This window comes from Salvelinus fontinalis, chromosome 2, assembly GCF_029448725.1.
Source record: "Salvelinus fontinalis isolate EN_2023a chromosome 2, ASM2944872v1, whole genome shotgun sequence".
Lineage (NCBI taxonomy): Eukaryota > Metazoa > Chordata > Actinopteri > Salmoniformes > Salmonidae > Salvelinus > Salvelinus fontinalis.
The window spans coordinates 3,923,914-3,944,881 of record NC_074666.1 but is presented as its reverse complement, the minus strand read 5'-3'; the positions used below and the strand labels follow the sequence as shown (position 1 = coordinate 3,944,881).

The following is a 20,968-nucleotide window of genomic DNA, read 5'->3' as shown; positions in this document are numbered from 1 at the left end:
TAGAGAAGGGGAAGGGAAGAGAGAAGGGGAAGGGAAGAGGGAGAGAGAAGGGGAAGGGAAGAGAGAAGGGGAAGGGAAGAGAGAAGGGGAAGGGAAGAGGGAGAGAGAAGGGGAAGGGAAGAGAGAAGGGGAAGGGAAGAGAGAAGGGGAAGGGAAGAGGGAGAGAGAAGGGGAAGGGAAGAGAGAAGGGGAAGGGAAGAGAGAAGGGGAAGGGAAGAGGGAGAGAGAAGGGGAAGTGAAGAGAGAAGGGGAAGGGAAGAGGGAGAGAGAAGGGGAAGGGAAGAGAGAAGGGGAAGGGAAGAGAGAAGGGGAAGGGAAGAGGGAGAGAGAAGGGGAAGTGAAGAGAGAAGGGGAAGGGAAGAGGGAGAGAGAAGGGGAAGGGAAGAGAGAAGGGGAAGGGAAGAGAGAAGGGGAAGGGAAGAGGGAGAGAGAAGGGGAAGGGAAGAGAGAAGGGGAAGGGAAGAGAGAAGGGGAAGGGAAGAGAGAAGGGGAAGGGAAGAGGGAGAGAGAAGGGGAAGGGAAGAGAGAAGGGGAAGGGAAGAGAGAAGGGGAAGGGAAGAGAGAAGGGGAAGGGAAGAGGGAGAGAGAAGGGGAAGGGAAGAGGGAGAGAGAAGGGGAAGGGAAGAGAGAAGGGGAAGGGAAGAGGGAAGGGAAGAGAGAAGGGGAAGGGAAGAGGGAGAGAGAAGGAAAGAGGGAGAGAAAAGGGGAGGAAGGGGGAGAGGCTTTCTTCAGTTTGGACGATCGATGTCCATCCATCCAGGGCAGTGGAGGACGTACGCTGTGGGACCAATATTAATACCAACTTTACATACATGTTGACCTACTGATTCAATAAATACATGTCTAGAGTAGAACACCAGTCATTTATGCATCCCAAATGGCACCCTATTCCCTATATAGTGCACTACTTTAGACCAGGGCACTATGGAACCCTATTCCCTATATAGTCCACTACTTTAGACCAGAGCCCTATGGAACCCTATTCCCTATATAGTGCACTACTTTAGACCAGAGGCCTATGGAACCCTATTCCATATATAGTGCACTACTTTTAACCAGGGTTTGGTCAACAGTAGTGCACTATAGGGTAGGGCTTTGGCAGTCACAAAATTTCGTCAGCCGGCAAATAACTGTTGGTCTTCACGGTAATTTACCATTAACTAACATAAACACATGTAGCATGTCCTGGCTTCCACACACCGCCTACAAGCCACTGACACAGACCTTGGGAACATCTACATTTTGTTATGGGCTACACTAGTTCATTTAGCAGACAAGATTTGCTTATAATTATGTGGCATTATTTTATATTATGAAGAATATAATTGAACAAAGCTGAATAAAATAGGAGGGATATTTTCTCCAAATGAATAGCCTGCGGCTATGGAACCCTGACCTGTTCACCGGACGTACTACCTGTCCCAGACCTGCTGTTTTCAACTCTCTAGAGACCGCAGGAGCGGTAGAGATACTCTGAATGATCGGCTATGAAAAGCCAACTGACATTTACTCCTGAGGTGCTGACTTGTTGCACCCTCGACAACCACTGTGATTATTATTATTTGACCCTGCTGGTCATTTATGAACATTTGAACATCTTGTCCATGTTCTGTTATAATCTCCACCCGGCACAACCAGAAGAAGACTGGCCACCCCTCATAGCATGGTTCCTCTCTAGGTTTCTTCCTATGTTCTGGCCTTTCTAGGGAGTTTTTCCTAGCCGCTGTGCTTCTACACCTGCATTACTAGCTGTTTGGGGTTTTAGGCTGGGTTTCTGTACAGCACTTTGAGATATCAGCTGATGTACGAAGGGCTATATAAATAAATTTGATTTGAGGGAGTGCCCTCATGCGGCTATTGTGTGTTGAGCGGTTGTACAGTCACTCATTCACAATTTGACAAACACTTGATAATGCCTAGAATTTCCCGGCGGCATCCCCTTTGTGTGGCCGTAAAATCACCCCAAACACATCCATGCCGTTTAGCGGCCAGTGGCTGTTGTGCCCTTGTCCCTGAGTGCTACACGCTCCGTCACGTGATCGGGTCTCACAGGCTACAAGTGAAGACAGACACATCAGGGAGGCAACTGCGAGCATCCTGATCCAATTCAGAGGTGCATATTGAAGATATTGGAAGAAACTGTCCACATTTACTTTTCGGTCAGCCAACAAGATGATTAAGCCTAACGAACAGCAAAAACACTAGCTTATGTCAATCTACTATCCCCCAAAAGTACAATATATGTATGACATTTTTTATTTATTTAGAATGGACCATTATCATGCAACTGTATCGAAACAGTGGCAGGGGGGAAAAAATGTTTACAAATTTTTTATCTTTATTTATCTAGGCAAGTCAGTTAAGAACAAATTCTTATTTTTAATGACGGCCTAGGAACAGTGGGTTAACTGCCTTGTTCAGGGGCAGAACGACAGATTTTTACCTTGTCGGCTCAGGGATTCGATCTTGCAACCTTTCGGTTACTAGTCCAACGCTCTAACCACTAGGCTACCTGCCGCCTCGACACTAACCGCTCGGCTACCTGCCGCCTCGACACTCTAACCGCTAGGCTACCTGCCGCCTCGACACTCTAACCGCTAGGCTACCTGCCGCCTCGACACTCTAACCGCTAGGCTACCTGCCGCCTCGACACTAACCGCTAGGCTACCTGCCGCCTCGACACTCTAACCGCTAGGCTACCTGCCGCCTCGACACTCTAACCGCTAGGCTACCTGCCCTTAAATAGCGAATGGAGGACGCTTTCACGTGGTTGATTTTCATGTCAGCCAGGTAGGCTATACTCCTGCTGTAAATATAAGCAATGTGCTTCATATTAGGAAAGTTGAGATATAAATATAGTAGGCCTAGCCTATAGAAAGCTGATCCTCCTCTTTTTAATAGAGGCCATCACTCTATTTTATCACGCAATTGCATAGCCTATAGAAATATTGCACAACATGAGCTCATGAAGTGTTTGATTAGATTTTCCATTACATTTGCATTGAAGTCAAAGTGATTAGAGGGACAATAGAGTGCCGAGTACCAGGCAGTCAGCAAGTTGAGTATGCTACTAATGACCAGCAGCAGCATCAGAGCTTGTAGAAGCCTAATTACCGTGACTAAACAGTCATGTGGAATTTGACTGCCTTCATGACTCGCCAGTGTGGCGGTAATACGGTCACCGCAACCGCCCTAGTGAAGAGGGGGGCAACCGCCCTAGTGAAGAGGGGGGGCAACCGCCCTAGTGAAGAGGGGGGGCAACCGCCCTAGTGAAGAGGGGGGGCAACCGCCCTTGTGAAGAGGGGGGGCAACCGCCCTTGTGAAGAGGGGGGGCAACCGCCCTTGTGAAGAGGGGGGGCAACCGCCCTTGTGATGAGGGGGGGCAACCGCCCTTGTGAAGATTCGGGGCAACCGCCCTTGTGAAGAGGGGGGGCAACCGCCCTTGTGAAGAGGGGGGGGGGGCAACCGCCCTAGAATAGGGCGCCATTTAGGATATACACTATCTCATAGACACTTATGATTGCGTCTGTCTCGCAGTCCAGAATCTTCTTGCCGCCTGGTACCTTCCTCCTCCGTCCGAAGGCCACCGCCCCTATGAGGTCTTCCTCTATAGAAGTGTTCAAACACTTGTTCATGCAGTTCCCTCTGGCCTCCTGAAACATGGCAGCTAGCTTCAGGGAGGACCCCTGAGCTCGGGTAGGGCTCTTGCTGGCCATGTGACGGCCACGGCAACGCTTCAGCTCGGGTTGACTGGGCTAGGGGTGCCGAGGCTGGCTGGGGGAGCCGAGGCTGGCTGGGGGTGCCGAGGCTGGCTGGGGGTGCCGAGGCTGGCCGGGGGGGAGCCGAGGCTGGCCGGGGGGGAGCCGAGGCTGGCCGGGGGGGAGCCGAGGCTGGCCGGGGGTGCCGAGGCTGGCCGGGGGTGCCGAGGCTGGCCGGGGGGGAGCCGAGGCTGGCCGGGGGTGCCGAGGCTGGCCGGGGGTGCCGAGGCTGGCCGGGGGTGCCGAGGCTGGCCGGGGGTGCCGAGGCTGGCCGGGGGTGCCGAGGCTGGCCGGGGGTGCCGAGGCTGGCCGGGGGTGCCGAGGCTGGCCGGGGGTGCCGAGGCTGGCCGGGGGTGCCGAGGCTGGCCGGGGGAGCCGAGGCTGGCCGGGGGGGAGCCGAGGCTGGCCGGGGGGGAGCCGAGGCTGGCCGGGGGGGAGCCGAGGCTGGCCGGGGGTGCCGAGGCTGGCCGGGGGTGCCGAGGCTGGCCGGGGGAGCCGAGGCTGGCCGGGGGAGCCGAGGCTGGCCGGGGGAGCCGAGGCTGGCCGGGGGAGCCGAGGCTGGCCGGGGGAGCCGAGGCTGGCCGGGGGAGCCGAGGCTGGCCGGGGGTGCCGAGGCTGGCCGGGGGTGCCGATGGCCATGCTGCTGGATCTGAAAGTGAGGTTGATGCTGAAATAGGGATTCTGGGACAGGGCCTGGTGCTGTGGCTGGGAGTAACAAATCTCTATCCCCCCTCTCCTTTCCCCTCACACGGAAGGAAATAACTTGATATATGACTGTCTGAAGACTGAAGCAAAACTGTAGAGAACAATGGAGATATTTACACACCAAAACCCAGAGTTATCTATACAGGCAGTACCAAGGAGAAACGACCAATAATAGTAGCATTTGAAAACGTACTTAGTTCAAATCAAAAATGGTCTCATCTATACTACCAAAACTTCTCAACTGTCCTCTTCACTGTCGGTTCGCTGGTTGGATTGAAGACGTAGGCCCACAATTTAGATTTTTTTTTTTTTTAAACAGAATGAAAAATTCGACAGACTTTTATAAAACATTCCCAAACATGAAAAAAAGGGTTGCAGGATAGACAACACACACCTATAAAACATTTTAAAAAGTAATATTTTACACAGTATTCAGTGTACACGGTTGAGTGGATATCACAGGACAGTGCCAAGTCTTAGGTTAAGCACATTTAGTTAGAACTGTACACTCAAATAACAACGAACCATTCTCTCAACAAGGTACAAACTGCTCTCCGCCTTCTTGTCACAGTCTGGTGAACCTGTAAACGACATCAAGCGCCTGTTCGTTCACTCGCGTCACATGAAGGAAACATATGCCTTCCATTTGGGACACGACCTACTCATTTTAAATAAAGCACAGGTATTCTCATTAAAATCAGATTTTATGTTACAATTTTTTCCAACTGAAACGTAATGTCCGCCGTGCGCCAACTGGAACGTAATGTCCGCCGTGCGCCAACTGAAACGTTATGTCCGCCAACTGAAACGTAATGTCCGCCGTGCGCCAACTGAAACGTAATGTCCGCCGTGCGCCAACTGAAACGTTATGTCCGCCAACTGAAACGTAATATCCGCCGTGCGCCAACTGAAACGTAATATCCGCCGTGCGCCAACTGAAACGTAATATCCGCCGTGCGCCAACTGAAACGTAATATCCGCCGTGCGCCAACTGAAACGTAATATCCGCCGTGCGCCAACTGAAACGTAATATCCGCCGTGCGCCAACTGAAACGTAATATCCGCCGTGCGCCTACTGAAACGTAATATCCGCCGTGCGCCTACTGAAACGTAATATCCGCCGTGCGCCAACTGAAACGTAATATCCAGCCGTGCGCCAACTGAAACGTAATATCCGCCGTGCGCCAACTGAAACGTAATATCCGCCGTGCGCCAACTGAAACGTAATATCCGCCGTGCGCCAACTGAAACGTAATATCCGCCGTGCGCCAACTGAAACGTAATATCCGCCGTGCGCCAACTGAAACGTAATATCCGCCGTGCGCCAACTGAAACGTAATATCCGCCGTGCGCCAACTGAAACGTAATATCCGCCGTGCGCCAACTGAAACGTAATATCCGCCGTGCGCCAACTGAAACGTAATATCCGCCGTGCGCCAACTGAAACGTAATATCCGCCGTGCGCCAACTGAAACGTAATATCCGCCGTGCGCCAACTGAAACGTAATATCCGCCGTGCGCCAACTGAAACGTAATATCCGCCGTGCGCCAACTGAAACGTAATATCCGCCGTGCGCCAACTGAAACGTAATATCCGCCGTGGGCCAACTGAAACGTAATATCCGCCGTGGGCCAACTGAAACGTAATATCCGCCGTGGGCTAACTGAAACGTAATATCCGCCGTGCGCTAACTGAAACGTAATATCCGCCGTGCGCTAACTGAAACGTAATATCCAGCCGTGCGCTCACTGAAACGTAATATCCGCCGTGCGCTCACTGAAACGTAATGTCCGCCTTGCGCTCACTGAAACGTAATGTCCGCCGTGCGCTAACTGAAACGTAATGTCCGCCGTGCGCTAACTGAAACGTAATGTCCGCCGTGCGCTAACTGAAACGTAATGTCCGCCGTGCGTTAACTGAAACGTAATGTCCGCCGTGCGTTAACTGAAACGTAATGTCCGCCGTGGGCTAACTGAAACGTAATGTCCGCCGTGCGCTAACTGAAACGTAATGTCCGCCGTGCGCTAACTGAAACGTAATGTCCGCCGTGCGCTAACTGAAACGTAATGTCCGCCGTGCGCTAACTGAAACGTAATGTCCGCCGTGCGCTAACTGAAACGTAATGTCCGCCGTGCGCTAACTGAAACGTAATGTCCGCCGTGCGCTAACTGAAACGTAATGTCCGCCGTGCGCTAACTGAAACGTAATGTCCGCCGTGCGCTAACTGAAACGTAATGTCCGCCGTGCGCTAACTGAAACGTAATGTCCGCCGTGCGCTAACTGAAACGTAATGTCCGCCGTGCGCTAACTGAAACGTAATGTCCGCCGTGCGCTAACTGAAACGTAATGTCCGCCGTGCGCTAACTGAAACGTAATGTCCGCCGTGCGCTAACTGAAACGTAATGTCCGCCGTGGGCTAACTGAAACGTAATGTCCGCCGTGCGTTAACTGAAACGTAATGTCCGCCGTGGGCTAACTGAAACGTAATGTCCGCCGTGCGCTAACTGAAACGTAATGTCCGCCGTGCGCTAACTGAAACGTAATGTCCGCCGTGCGCTAACTGGAACGTAATGTCCGCCGTGCGCTAACTGAAACGTAATGTCCGCCGTGCGCTAACTGAAACGTAATGTCCGCCGTGCGCTAACTGAAACGTAATGTCCGCCGTGCGCTAACTGAAACGTAATGTCCGCCGTGCGCTAACTGAAACGTAATGTCCGCCGTGCGCTAACTGAAACGTAATGTCCGCCGTGCGCTAACTGAAATTTAAAAACATGCATAGCCGATTTGGATAATATGTTCATTGAAAGTTTTCATATAAAGAAACATGTTTGTGTGGTGATGTGTGGCTCAGTCAGTAGAGCACGGCAGATTGTTGGTTCAAGTCCCACTGAAGCCACACATACAAAAATGTATGCAGGCCCTCCCGGGGAGCAACAGGCCCTCCCGGGGAGCAACAGGCCCTCCCGGGGAGCAACAGGCCCTCCCGGGGAGCAACAGGCCCTCCCGGGGAGCAACAGGCCCTCCCGGGGAGCAACAGGCCCTCCCGGGGAGCAACAGGCCCTCCCGGGGAGCAACAGGCCCTCCCGGGGAGCAACAGGCCCTCCCGGGGAGCAACAGGCCCTCCCGGGGAGCAACAGGCCCTCCCGGGGAGCAACAGGCCCTCCCGGGGAGCAACAGGCCCTCCCGGGGAGCAACAGGCCCTCCCGGGGAGCAACAGGCCCTCCCGGGGAGCAACAGGCCCTACTGTGGGGGAACAGAGCAGCCATCCATTTTAGAACACAATACAGACAAGCCTCTGAAATAAAACACAAGAGATAGCCAGCCAGCCAGCCAGCCCCCCCCCCCCCCCCCCCCCAAAAAGCCCCACTTATGTCCCCTGTTATGGTGAGAGGTTAGCATGTCTACTGTGTATGATATTTGTTTATCTGTAACTTTCTCACTCATCATCATTATTCCCGATTCATTCAGGACTATCCGTAACCATGGTAGCATCCACATTAACGTAGAAGTGTTTAGAAACATTTAGAATAAAAGTGACTCCAAAATAACAATACATTATTTACCATTCATTTCTATTGGGCACAAAATAGTCTGAAATGCAACCAAAACAAACAGCAAATGCATCCAACAAGTTCGTAGTCTCTAGCTTGATGTAGTCATTGTGTGCTAGGAATATGGGACCAAATACTACACTTTTTACTACTTTAATACGCATATAAGTGAATTTGTCCCAATACTTTTGGTCCCCTATAAAAATGGGGGGGACAATGTACATGAAGTTGTCATTTCTAAACAGTTCACTCAATGTGGATGAAAATACTCTCAAATGAAAGCTGACAGTCCACACTTCAATGTCGTGGTCATTGTATCATTTCTTTGAGTTCACTGCATACTGTAGGCCTACAGACGAACACACAAGAGCACCTTTTCTACACCAGTGAAAACTAGATTCTAGATAGGCTACTTGTACAGGATCATCTTGAATTTACACTTCATTAAAGACATGCTCCAGAACTTTACCAAATACTAAGCATTATTTTTTACTTTTAGGATGTGTGTATTGTTGTGAATCGTTTTTTTAAGATGCTAACGCACGGTTGGATGCTAACGCACGGTTGGATGCTAACGAACACAAGCATTGAAATCTCTAGTTTAAAAAAGGTGCCATTTTCCCTACACTTTCAACCCCAATGTGTGCACACACAGCAGAGCAATGACATGGTGCACATACTGTATCTGCTCATTTGTGTAAGCAAAACAAAAGTACCAGAGAATCTATTTAAATTGGTAGCTAGGTCCATGAACCTCACAGGTATACCCCTCAGGAATGTGAACTTGATGTTTGTACAATTTAACATTTCAGTGGGCATTTGGTGAGAATTGGTTGTTTGTTCCACAGCAGAACCAGTGGTGATATACTTGAAAGAGCAGAGGGAGGGAAGCGGACAGAGAGAGAAAGTGAGAGAAAGAAGAGAGAGCAGAGTCAGATGTATCTGTACCTGTAACCTCTCCTTTGGTCTCTGCTCCCAGGAGGTCAGAGTTCATCCGACTGGGGGAGGAAGGAGTTAGGTCCCCAAAGGGCCCCTCGGATCCTCCAGGCTTCAGCAGGTCCTCCGACAGCTCACTACCTGCCCCAGGGAGGGTTCTCAGGCACTGGGTTGACACCGAGGACGAGTCCTGATGTCTGGGGGAACCAACGCTCATCATGGAGGGCTTGGAGACAAAGCCTCGTAGCGGTTTGTCTAGCAGGCGTATGTGAGGAGAGGAGTGCCCCAGCGGAGATGACACACCACCACCACCACCACCACCCAAAAAGTCTGCAGCCTTCGGGAAGGGCTTGTGTGGTGAGGTGTGGGACAGGGACAACTGCGACAGAGAGTTATTAGGCTTTGGGGACTGGGAGACTGAGTCAGAGGCCATGCCAGAGTCAGAACACCCCCCTGCTGCTAGCTGGGCTTTAGGCACTGTGTAATATTCCTCAGCAGTCTCCTGCTTGATTTTCTTCACTGATTTGTCCCCGTGTCCCCTGTCCTCAGACCCTGGTCCCTGGGGGCCGGGTATGTCCCCTAGAGGACCCCTTTTCCTGGGTCTGTGATGAGGCTCGTAGTCCGCGTCTCCATCCTCGTCCGTCGTGGCTGAGGACTCGCAGACAATATCAAACAGGTTGCGGTTATCTTCCTCCATGTTGTCATCAGCCTCGGTGTTGTCGTCGCTGCAGTTAGAGAAGTCGCAGGAGTCCCGGGTCTGGCTGCTGTCACCCCCCTTGGCCTCGCTGGAGCGGCCCAGAAACCTCTCTCCTCCCGGGCTGCTCTGGCAGGCAGAGGCCCCTCCCTGGAGACTGAGGCTGTCTGAGTTGATGCTGCGGCTGTCCTGGTAGCAGCCGCCCCTCTCCTTCAGAATAACCTTTATTCACCATTTACATGTACCAGGAAGTGACTTGATGAAATCGTATCCGTTAAGTACTCGGACCACTTCCCTTTTTTACACATTTTGTTACATTACAGCCTTTTTCTAAAAAAGGATCAAATAATTGTTTTTTTTCCTCATTAAATCGACACACAATACCCCCATAATGCAAAGCGAACCGTTTTATTTTTGTTTGTTTTTCAAAAAGTATTAAACAGAAATATCTTATTTACATAAGTATTCAGACCCTTTTCTGTGAGACTCTAAATTGAGCTCAGGTGCATCCTGTTTCCATTGATCATCCTTGAGATGTTTCTACAACTTGATTGGAGTCCACCGGTGGTGAATTCAATTGAAAGAAGTTTGGAACCACCAAGGCTCTTCCTAGAGCTGGCCGCCCGGCCAAACTAAGTCATTGGGGGAGAAGGGCCCGATAGTCAGTCTGACAGAGCTCCAGAGTTCCTCTGTGGAGATGGGAGAATCATCCAGAAGGACAACCATCTCTGCAGCACTCCACCAGTCAGGCCTTTATGGTAGAGTGGCCAGACGGAAAGGCACCTAAAAGACTCAGACCATGAGAAACAAGATTCTCTGTTCTGATGAAAGCAAAGTTAAACGCTTTGGCCTGAATGCCAAGGGTCACATCTGGAGAAAACCTGGCAAAACCTGGAAGCATAGTGGCAGCATCATGCTGTAGGGATGTTTTTCAACGGCAGGGACTGGGAGACTAGTCAGGATCGAGGGAAAGATGAACAAAGCAAAGTAGAGAGAAATCCTTGATGAAAACCTGCTCTGGGGCTCAGACTGGGCCGAAGGTTCACCTTCCAACAGGACAACGACTTTAAGCACACAGCCAAGTCTCTGAATGTCCTTGAGTGGCCCAGCCAGAGCCCGGACTTGAACCTGACCGAACATCTCTGGAGAGACCTGACAACGCTCCCCATCCAACCTGACATAGCTTGAGAGGATCTGCAGAGAAGAATGGGAGAAACTCCCAGAATACAGGTGTGCCAAGCTTGTAGCGCCATACCCAAGAAGACTTGAGGCTGTAATCGCTGTCAAAGGTGCTTCAACAAAGTACTAGAGTAAAGGGTCTGAATACTTTATTTTATAAATATACAAACATTTCTAAAAAAAAAACAGTTTTATCTTTGTCAATATGGAGAATTGTGTGTAGATTGATGAGGGAAAAAAAACAAAGGCTGTAACGTAACAAAATGTGGAAAAAGTAAAGTGTTCTGAATACTTTCCGAATGCACACAATATACAGTAAAGATAGTCAAAACAGGATCAGAAACTGCATAATATACTACATAAATACTATATAAATAATATACTATATAAATAATATACTATATAAAAGTGAGGACATAGACACTGAGTGTACAAAACATTATGAACACCTGCTCTTTCCATGACTGACCAGGTGAATCCAGGTGAAAGATATGGTCCCTTATTGATGTCACCTGTTAAATCCACTTCAATCCGTGTAGATGAAGGGGAGGAGACGGGTTAAAGAAGGATTTTTAAGCCTTGAGACATGGATTGAGTCTGTGTGCCATTCAGAGGGTAAAAGGGCAAGACAAAATATTTAATTTCCTTTGAACGGGGTATGGTAGTAGGTTCCAGGCACACCGGATTGAGTGTGTCAAGAACTGCAACGTTACTGGGTTTTTCACACTCAACAGTTTCCTGTGTGTATCTAGAATGGTCCACCACCCAAATGACATCCAGCCAACTTGACACAACTGTGGGAAGTATTGGCATCAACAAGGGCCAGCATCCCTGTGGAATGTTTTGGACACTCAGTGTGTGTGTGTGTGTATATATGTATGTATGGATGTATGTGTGTATGTATGTATGTATGTATGTATGTATGTATGTATGTATATATATATATATATATATACATATAAATTGCAGTGACAGAAATGCCTACCTTCTGGCCCGTCTTGCAGGTGGCTGGGAGGGGCCAGTGGTAGGCGTGGCCCGCGCTGCACCCCCACATGGCGGTCAGGTTCCCATGGGAACCCTCGGTGAGCAGGTGTTTGAGGTTCGGAATGAGAGCACAGATGGTGCCGTGACTGTGGGCCCAGCGGACCAACTTAGACAGGTTCTCTGAAGAGGTGTGCAAGCAGTCTTCCATAATGAGTTGGACCGGTTTCTTCTGCTGAAAAAAAGAAAAGTACCAGTCAAAAGTTTGGACACAACTACTCATTCAAGAGTTTTTCTTAATTTGTTACTGTTTTCTACATTGTAGAATAATAGTGAAGACATCAAAACTATGAAATAACACATTTGCAATCATGTAGTAACCAAAAAAAGTGTTAACCAAATCAAAATATGAGATTCCTTAAAGTAGCCTCCCTTTGACAAGAGTGTGCAAAGCTGTCAAGGCATTCTCTCAACCAGCTTCATGGGGGAGTCCCCTGGAATGCATTTCAATTAACAAGTGTGCCTTGTTAAAAGTTAATTTGTGGAATTTCTTTCCATCTTAATGTGTTTGAGCCAATCAGTTGTGTTGTGGTAGGGGTGATATACAGAAGATAGCCCTATTTGGTAAAAGACCAAGTCCATATTATGGCAAGAACAGCTCAAATAAGCAGAGAGAAACAATAGTCCATCATTACTTTAAGACATGAAGGTCAGTCAATGCGGAACATTTTGCAGCCGCAAAAATCATCACGTGCTATGATGAAACTGGCTCTCATGAGGACCGCCACAAGAAAGACCCAGAGTGACCTCTGCTGCAGAGGATAAATTCATTAGAATTAACTGCACTTCAGATTGCAGTCTCCTCTGAACAGTTGACGTTGAGATGTGTCTGTTACTTGAACGATGTGAAGCATTTATTTGGGCTGTGTGAATCAGGCCTTCATCATACAATTGCTACAAAGAGAGGTAGTTAACAAACCAGGCCAAAGACCCCTCAGAGACACCAATACTCCTTAGCCGGCCCACAATAATGCAATGGTCTACCGTATCAAAAGGGCAAGACAATAAAAATAGCAACACAACATTGCTTATAATCAAGGGAAATGGTGACATGATAGAGGCAATTTAAGGTTGCAGTGACACACCCATAACCTGAGCGGAAACCAGATTGCATACCAGAGAGAATACTATAGACATCAAGAAAGCCAGTCAGTTGCTTATTGACAAGTTTTTCCAACACGTTTGATAAACAGGGCAAAATAGAAATAGGCAAGAAGCCGGATTATACAGCATGACCATTACACAGGTGCACCTTGTGCTGGGGGCAACAAATGCCCACTTTAAAAATGTGCTGTTTTGTCCCGACACAATACCACAGATGTCTCAAGTTGAGGGAGCGAGCGACCAATTGGCATGCTGACTGCAGGAATGTCCACCAGAGTTGTTGCCAGATAATTTAATGTTCATTTCTCTACCATATGCTGCCTCCAATGCCGTTTTAGAGAATTTGGCAGTATGTCCAACCGACCTCACAAACGCAGACCACTTGTAACCACGCCAGCCCAGGACCTCCACATCCGGCTTCTTCACCTGCGGGATCGTCTGAGACCAGCCACCCGGACAGCTGATGAAACTGAGGAGTCTTTTGGTCTGTAATAAAACCCTTTGAGGAAAAAACTCATTGGCTGGGCCAGGCTCCCCAGTAGGTGGGCCTATGCCCTACCAGGTCCCCCCACAGCTGTGCCCCTGCCCAGTCATGTGAAATCCATAGATTAGGGACTATTGAATTTATTTAAATTGACTAAACTCTTAAATTGTTGCGTTTCTAATTTTTGTTCTGTGTAGATTTGCCTTTGTTGACAGGAAACTTTTTATTTTAAGCCGGTTATATTGTAATATTGTTATTTTCTGTCTCCTTTTCGCAACCAAGAGAGAGTCCAGCACAATGTAAAAACTATATTGGTTGCGTCGAAGCTAGGTTGTACTCGGGAGTAAACAAGCACATTTACGTAAGTCTAGTCTACATCCATGTAGAGCAGTCTATACATTAAAACGAGGCTCCAACACAATCTTTCAAACAGTAAAGCTATTTCAAACCCCAAACACAATTTCCTGGTGATTGGAGGTATTTGTGTCGAGGTGAATTATAAAACCAGTCATTGGCTCCATGGTGTCAGCTAGTAGCCTGAAGAAAACAGTCAAGACAAGACAACAACACAGCAGGCTGAGAATGGCCTAACCTTTTACAATGGTCTTACTAGTTGATTATGAAAAGGAAATGAAATGCTTTGAATTGCGTTATCTACTGTAGACGACTAGTCATTGTTGGTTTACGATATTGACTGCCGTTATCAACTATTCTGCAGTTAGCTAGCAATGATTCTAGCCTGCTAACGTTTGAAGAAAAGCCCGTGAGATATCAAATCTCGCCACTCTAGACTAGTAAGCGTTTGTTTTTTAAAATCAGTACTTCGCTACTATAATACCTGGCTGAATGTTGTACAAAAATGGTCAACTAGCTAGGTATAGCATTAGCAATCAGCCTGCTAGCCTAGCTAGCTAACGTTAGCGGTCGATTGGGGTAGCTGGCGCTACGCGTTGGTTCGTCAGTCATAGAACAAAAAGACACCTGTGTGTTATCAGAAACACTTACCTTTACACCGAACACACACACTTCCTATGTCCTCTAACATAAAGGAAATAAATGGTTTGGCTAATATTACTACCAAGCATGTAAAATACAGCAGACAAGAAAACACAACTCCGACTGGCTAGCTAGATTGCGTCTGGCGCACTAAAACAGAGGTAACTGGACCTGTGTGAAAATAGCCACAATAGTGGAATTTGAGTTTCGCCTTCAAAATAAAGGTCCCACATTGGAAGTGACACAAACGGTGGAATCAAGCCACATTTTGACTAGAAAAGGCAACAACAACAAAAAGTTGTGTAATGTTGTTACATTATTTAAATGAAATAAAATAAATGATTGTCAATAAACAGAAAACACTGGTGAAATCACACTGTGTATATGTATTAGACTTTAGTATTGCATTGGGGGCATACTAATATGCATTTTACAGATTAAACTAGAGATTGTGCATCCATGAAATGGGGTATCAGCCTACCTACTCAGTGGCACCAACAGAACATCTACGTAGAATTTACACAAATATGATTGTGTAAGCTCTTATTGTGGGACTCTAAAAACCAGTGTGAAATGAGCCACATTAAGACTATTACATCAACGGGCACCATCAAACCAACTACTTGAATGCCTTGGCCTATGTAACGGAAGTGAAATGGCTAGCTAGTTAGCGGGTACGCGCTAGTAGCGTTTCAATCAGTTACGTCACTTGCTCTGAAACCTATTAGTAGTGTTGCCCCTTGCTCTGCAAGGGCCGCAGCTTTTGTGGAGCGATGGGTAACGACGCTTCGTGGGTGTCAGTTGTTGATGTGTGCAGAGGGTCCCTGGTTCGCGCCCGAGGTCGGGGCGAGGGGACATACTAAAGTTATACTGTTACACCTACTCCTTGAAGTTAGCAGTTCTGTAAAAAAAAATATTAAAAAAACACTACTTTATCTTTTAGTACGTGTACTTTACTGTATTTATATGTATTACATGTCAGACCAAGCGATTGACTCGAAGCATTTTGATTTAAATGTGTAAAGGTGCATCACCATTAGGGTAATGTAGGTCATTAACAGCTATGAGTCCATCACTGAATGAGCTGTACTCCGCCATAGGGCAAACAAGAAAACACTCACCCAGAGGCGGCGCTCCTAGTACCCGGGGACTTTAATAATGCAGGGCAACTTAAACCAGCTTTACCTAATTTCTATCAACATGTTAAATGTGCAACCAGAGGGAAAATAACTCTGGACCACCTATACTCCACACAAAGAGATGTGTACAAAGCTCTCCCTCATCCTCCATTTGGCAAATCTGACCATAATTCTATCCTCCTGATTCCTGCTTACAAGCAAAAATTAAAGCAGGAAGCACCAGTGACTCGGTCTATAAAAAAGTGGTCAGATGAAGCAGATGCTAAACTACAGGACTGTTTTGCTATCACAGACTGGAACATGTTCCGGGATTCCTCCAATGATATTTGAGTACACCACATCTGTCATTGGCTTCATCAATAAGTGCATCGATGACGTCGTCCCCACAGTGACCGTACGTACACACCCCAACCAGAAGTCATGGATTACAGGCAACATCCGCTCTGAGCTAAAGGCTAGAGCTGCTGCCTTCAAGGTGCGGGACTCTAACCCGGAAGCTTATAAGAAATCCCGCCATGTCCTCTGACGAACCATCAAACAGGCAAAGCGTCAATACAGGATTAAGATCGAGTAGTACTACACCGGCTCTGACGCTCGTCGGATACGACAGGGCCTCCAAACCATTACAGACTACAAAGGGAAGCACAGCCGAGAGCTGCCCAGTGACACAAGCCGACCAGACGAGCTAAACTACTTCTATGCTCGCTTCGAGGCAAATAACACTGAAACATGCATAACAGCACCAGCTGAACCGGAAGACTGTGATCACGCTCTCCGCAGCTGATGTGAGTAAGACCTTTAGACAGGTCAACATTCTCAAGGCCGCAGGGCCAGACGGATTACCAGGACGTGTACTGCGAGCATGCGCTGACCAACTGGCAAGTGTCTTCACTGACATTTTCAGCCTCTCTCTGTCCGAGTCTGTAATAGCAACATGTTTTAAGCAGACCACCATAGTCCCTGTGCCCAAGAACACTAAGGTAACCTGCCTAAATGTCTACCGACCCGTAGCACTCACGTCTGCAGCCATGAACTGCTTTGAAAGGCTGGTCATTGCTCACATCAACACCATCATCCCAGAAACCCTAGACCCACTCCAATTTGCATACTGCCCCAAACAGATCCACAGATGATGCAATCTCTATTGCACTCCACACTGCCCTTTCCCACCTGGACAAAAGGAACACCTACGTGAGAATGCTATTCATTGAATACAGCTCAGCGTTCAACACCATAGTGCCCTCAAAGCTCATCACTAAGCTAAGGACCCTATTACTAAACACCTCCCTCTGCAACTGGATCCTGGACTTCCTGACGGGCTGCCCCCAGGTGGTAAGGGTAGGTAACAACACATCCGCCTTGCTGATCCTCAACACAGGGGCCCCTCGGCGGGGTGCGTGCTCAGTCCCCTACGGTACTCCCTGTTCACTCATGACTGCACGGCCAGGCACGACTACAACACCATCATTCAATTTGCTGATGACACAACAGTGGTAGGCCTGATCACCGATAACAACGAGACAGCCTACAGGGAGGAGGTCAGAGACCTGGCCATGTTGTGCCAGGACAACAACCTCTCCCTCAACGTGATCAAGACAAAGGAGATGATTGTGGACTACAGGGAAAGAGGACCGAGCATGCCCCCATTCTCATCAACGGGGCTGTAGTGGAGCACGTTGAGAGCTTAAAGTTCCTTGGTGTCCACATCACCAACAAACTAACATAGTCCAAACACACCAAGACAGTCGTGAAGAGGGCATGACAAAACCTATTCCCCCTCAGGAGACTGAAAAGATTTGGCATGGGTCTTAAGATCCTCGAAAGGTTCAACAGCTGCACCATCGAGAGCATCCTGACTGGTTTCATCACTGCCTGGTATGGCAACTGCTCGGCCTCCGACCGCAAGGCACTGCAGAAGGTAGTGCGAACGGCCCAGTACATCACTGGGGCCAAGCTTCCTGCCATCCAGGACCTCTATACCAGGCGGTGTAAGAGGAAGGACCTAAAAATTGTCAAAGACTCCAGCCACCCTAGTCATAGAATGTTCTCTCTGCTACCACACGCCAAGCGGTACCAGAGAGCCAAGTCTAGGACCAAAAGGCTACTAAACAGCTTCTACTCCCAAGCCATAAGACTCCTGAACATCTAGTCAAATGGGTACCCAGACTATTCGCATTGCCCCCCCCCCCCCCCCACTGCCACTCTCTGTTGTCATCTATGCATAGTCACTTTAATTAATTAACTCTACCTACATGTACATACTACCTCCACTAACCGGTGCCCCCGCACATTGACTCTGTACCGGCACCCTGTATATATTGTTATTTTACTGCTGCTCTTTCATTACTTGTTATTTTTATCCGTATTTTTTTTAAATGCACTGTCGGTTAGGGGCAGTGAACATTTCACTGTTGTATTCGGCACTTAAAAGGTGTCCCCCACCCACCAGCTTTAAAAAAAATTATGTATTTAAAAATATATGATTCAGACGTTAGTGATGTACTGGGCCATCCGCACTACCCTCTGTAGTGCCTTGCGGTCAGATGCCAAGCAGTTGCCATACCAAGCGGTGAAGCAGCCAGTCAAGATGCTCTCGATGGTGCAGCTGTAAAACATTTGAGGGCCCATGCAAAATCTTTTCAACCTCCTGAGGGGGAAGAGGCATTGTCATGCCCTCTTCAAGACTTTGTTGGTGTGTGTGGACCACGATAGATCCTTAGCGATGTGGACACCGAGGAACTTGAAGCACTCCACCTGCTCCACTAAAGCCCCGTCGATGTGGATGGGGTCGTGCTCGGACCTCCGTTTTCCAGTAGTCCACGTTCAGCTCCTTTGTCTTGCTGACGTTGAGGGAGAGGTTGTTGTCCTGGCACCACACTAATGTTGAGCAACACTACACAGTTGCGTTCTGCGAGTGTCAAGGAGTATGCTGATACCCCATTTCATGGGTGTACAATATCTAGTTTTGTCTATACAGTGCATAAAGTCTAATACTTCCACAGTGCGATTTTAAGAAAAATTGTGTCTCAAATTAACTATCATCTTTTGTTCAATTTACATAACATTCCGAACTTGTTTAGCATAATCTAGTCCAAATATTGCATATTTGTATGCGTTTGAATCACTTTAAAATGAGGAACTTTTATTTAGAAGCCGAATCACAAATTCCACTATCGTGGCTAATTCTTGTGGCTAGCTTTACACAGGCGGTAGGCCTAACTGGACCACTGTGAAAGCTAGTGTCAAAGATGTTATATTATATTGACAAGAGAGTCGAGTGACCACTCTAACAATGGAAATACCTATCCTCCAAGATAGAAGACAGTCGGGAGGAGGCGAGATCAGGTGGAACCATTCTAGCCAATGAGAGTACAAATACGCATGAGAACAACAATTCCGAAGTATATTTTTTTCCAAAGTTGCCAAAATGCTACGTGCATCAACTTACTTCAGTGTAGTCGTAATAACCTAACCATTACGAAACTTATTTCGATTAAATAAGCCTCACGTAGCTAGTGCATTAGCAATTAAATGTTTTGTTTGACAAAATTCGACCTACATACAAAATAATATTTCCGGGTCACAGAAATTCAGAATTCTTCTAAATAAAAGTCACCCACATAATAGTATACGTGTCGATAACCTAGGTTAGTTGACAAAAGTTACGAAAACAATGTGAGAGCTTTGCGCATGGTGGTTATTAATTACACTTTGGATGGTGTATCAATACACCCAGTCACTACATAGATATAGGTCTTCCTAACTCAGTTGCCGGAGAGGAAAGAAACTGCTCAGGGATTTCACCATGAGGCCAATTGTGATTTTAAAACAGTTACAGAGTTTAATGGCTGTGATAGAAGAACACTGAGGATCACCACATTGTAGTTACTCCACAATACTAACCTAAATGACAGAGTGAAATGAAGGAAACCTGTACAGAACACAAATATTCCAAAAACATGCATCCTGTTTGCAATAAGGCACTTAAGTAATACTGCAAAAAAATGGGACCAAGCAATTAACTTTTTCTCCTGATTACAAAGTGTTACGGTCGGAGACATGTTGGGCTGGGGGGAATGGGATGGAGATTTGTGGTGATGTTGGGCTGGGGGGGGGGGGGGGGGGGGGGGGGGGGTCGGGGGGTAATGGGCTGGGGGGATATTATGACAGAACCAGTGTTATCATGTTATTATTATGACAGAACCAGTGTTACCATATTATTATTATGACAGAACCAGTGTTATCATCATATTATTTCTCTGTATGGATGTTAAACAAATTGAGTGGTAGCCTATGGGTACATGTGGTAAACTGTAAATGTACATGAATATTGTACCTGTAACCCGACAACAAAATTACAAAGCAAATAAAAACAAGTGATTACAACAGAATAATTTCTGGAGAATGGATATAAATTCATTAACTCTTGTAGACTACTTTAGCTTAGACATTTGGGGAGAGATGACAAAAGTATTAATTTATGCATTTAACCCTTCCTTACTGTGATAGGCCATCATCATCCAGGAAACAATTTACAAAATGTACAAATAGGAAGGATGAAAAAAAAAAATGCACATGCATGGGTTGCTGTTATGTTTATTAAAATTATTGTAGACTTATATTTGCAGTTTAAAAAGCATATCAGGGCTGTTTACAGCTGGGAAGTTTGTGTAACTTAAAAAATAATTAACCTTTTTCAACTCAAAAATGTCACATTTTTCTTGATTGATTAATTCAATAGGGAGATTTCAAAATTAACTTGTTTTTTATTTTGTAGAAAAAGTATGTGTCTTTAGTTGATACGAACCCTCCACCAGTAATGTTATCAAATGTACCCACAAATAAATCAGGTTAGCGCACGGTGGATTTGTAAACTATTCAGACCCCTTTGACTTTTTACACATTTTGCTACATTACAGCCTTATTCTAAAATGGATTTAAAAATAATAATAATTCTCATCCCATCTCCAAACAATACCCCATAATGACAAAGCGAAACCCAGTTTTTAGAAATGTTTGCAAATGCTACAAATAAAAATCTGAAATTCAGACCCTTTGCTATAAGACTCGAAATTGAGCTCAGGTGCATCCTGTTTCCATTGATCACCCTTGAGATGTTTCTACAACTTGATTGGAGTCCACCTGTGGTAAATGCAATTGATTGGACATGATTTGGAAAGGCAAACACCTGTCTATATTAGGTCCCACAGTTGACAGTGCACGTCAGAACAAAAACCAAGCCATGAGGTCGAAGGCACAGAACTGGGGAAGGTTACCAAAAAATGTTGGCAGCATTGAAGGTCCCCAAGAACACAGTGGCCTCCATCATTCTTAACTGGAAGAAGTTTGGAACCACCAAGACTCTTCCTAGAGCTGGCCG

General features: G+C 47.2%; 1 protein-coding gene across 3 annotated transcripts in view; it reads right to left on the bottom strand.

The window, feature by feature from the left end:
* Positions 1-14,621, bottom strand: part of LOC129810571 (uncharacterized) — a 31,891-nt gene extending 17,270 nt beyond the window's left edge. The window contains exons 1-3 of one of the 3 annotated variants that reach the window (XM_055861225.1): positions 14,459-14,621; positions 11,810-12,040; positions 8,964-9,867 (exon numbers count right to left, since the gene is read on the bottom strand). In XM_055861225.1, the coding sequence (XP_055717200.1) occupies positions 8,964-9,867; positions 11,810-12,016 (1,111 nt within the window). In that variant the 5' untranslated portion in view covers positions 12,017-12,040; positions 14,459-14,621. The remainder of the gene's footprint in view (positions 1-8,963; positions 9,868-11,809; positions 12,041-14,458) is intronic. The other 2 variants (XM_055861244.1, XM_055861235.1) reach the window with 2 other exon arrangements.
* Positions 14,622-20,968: the final 6,347 nt, after the last annotated feature.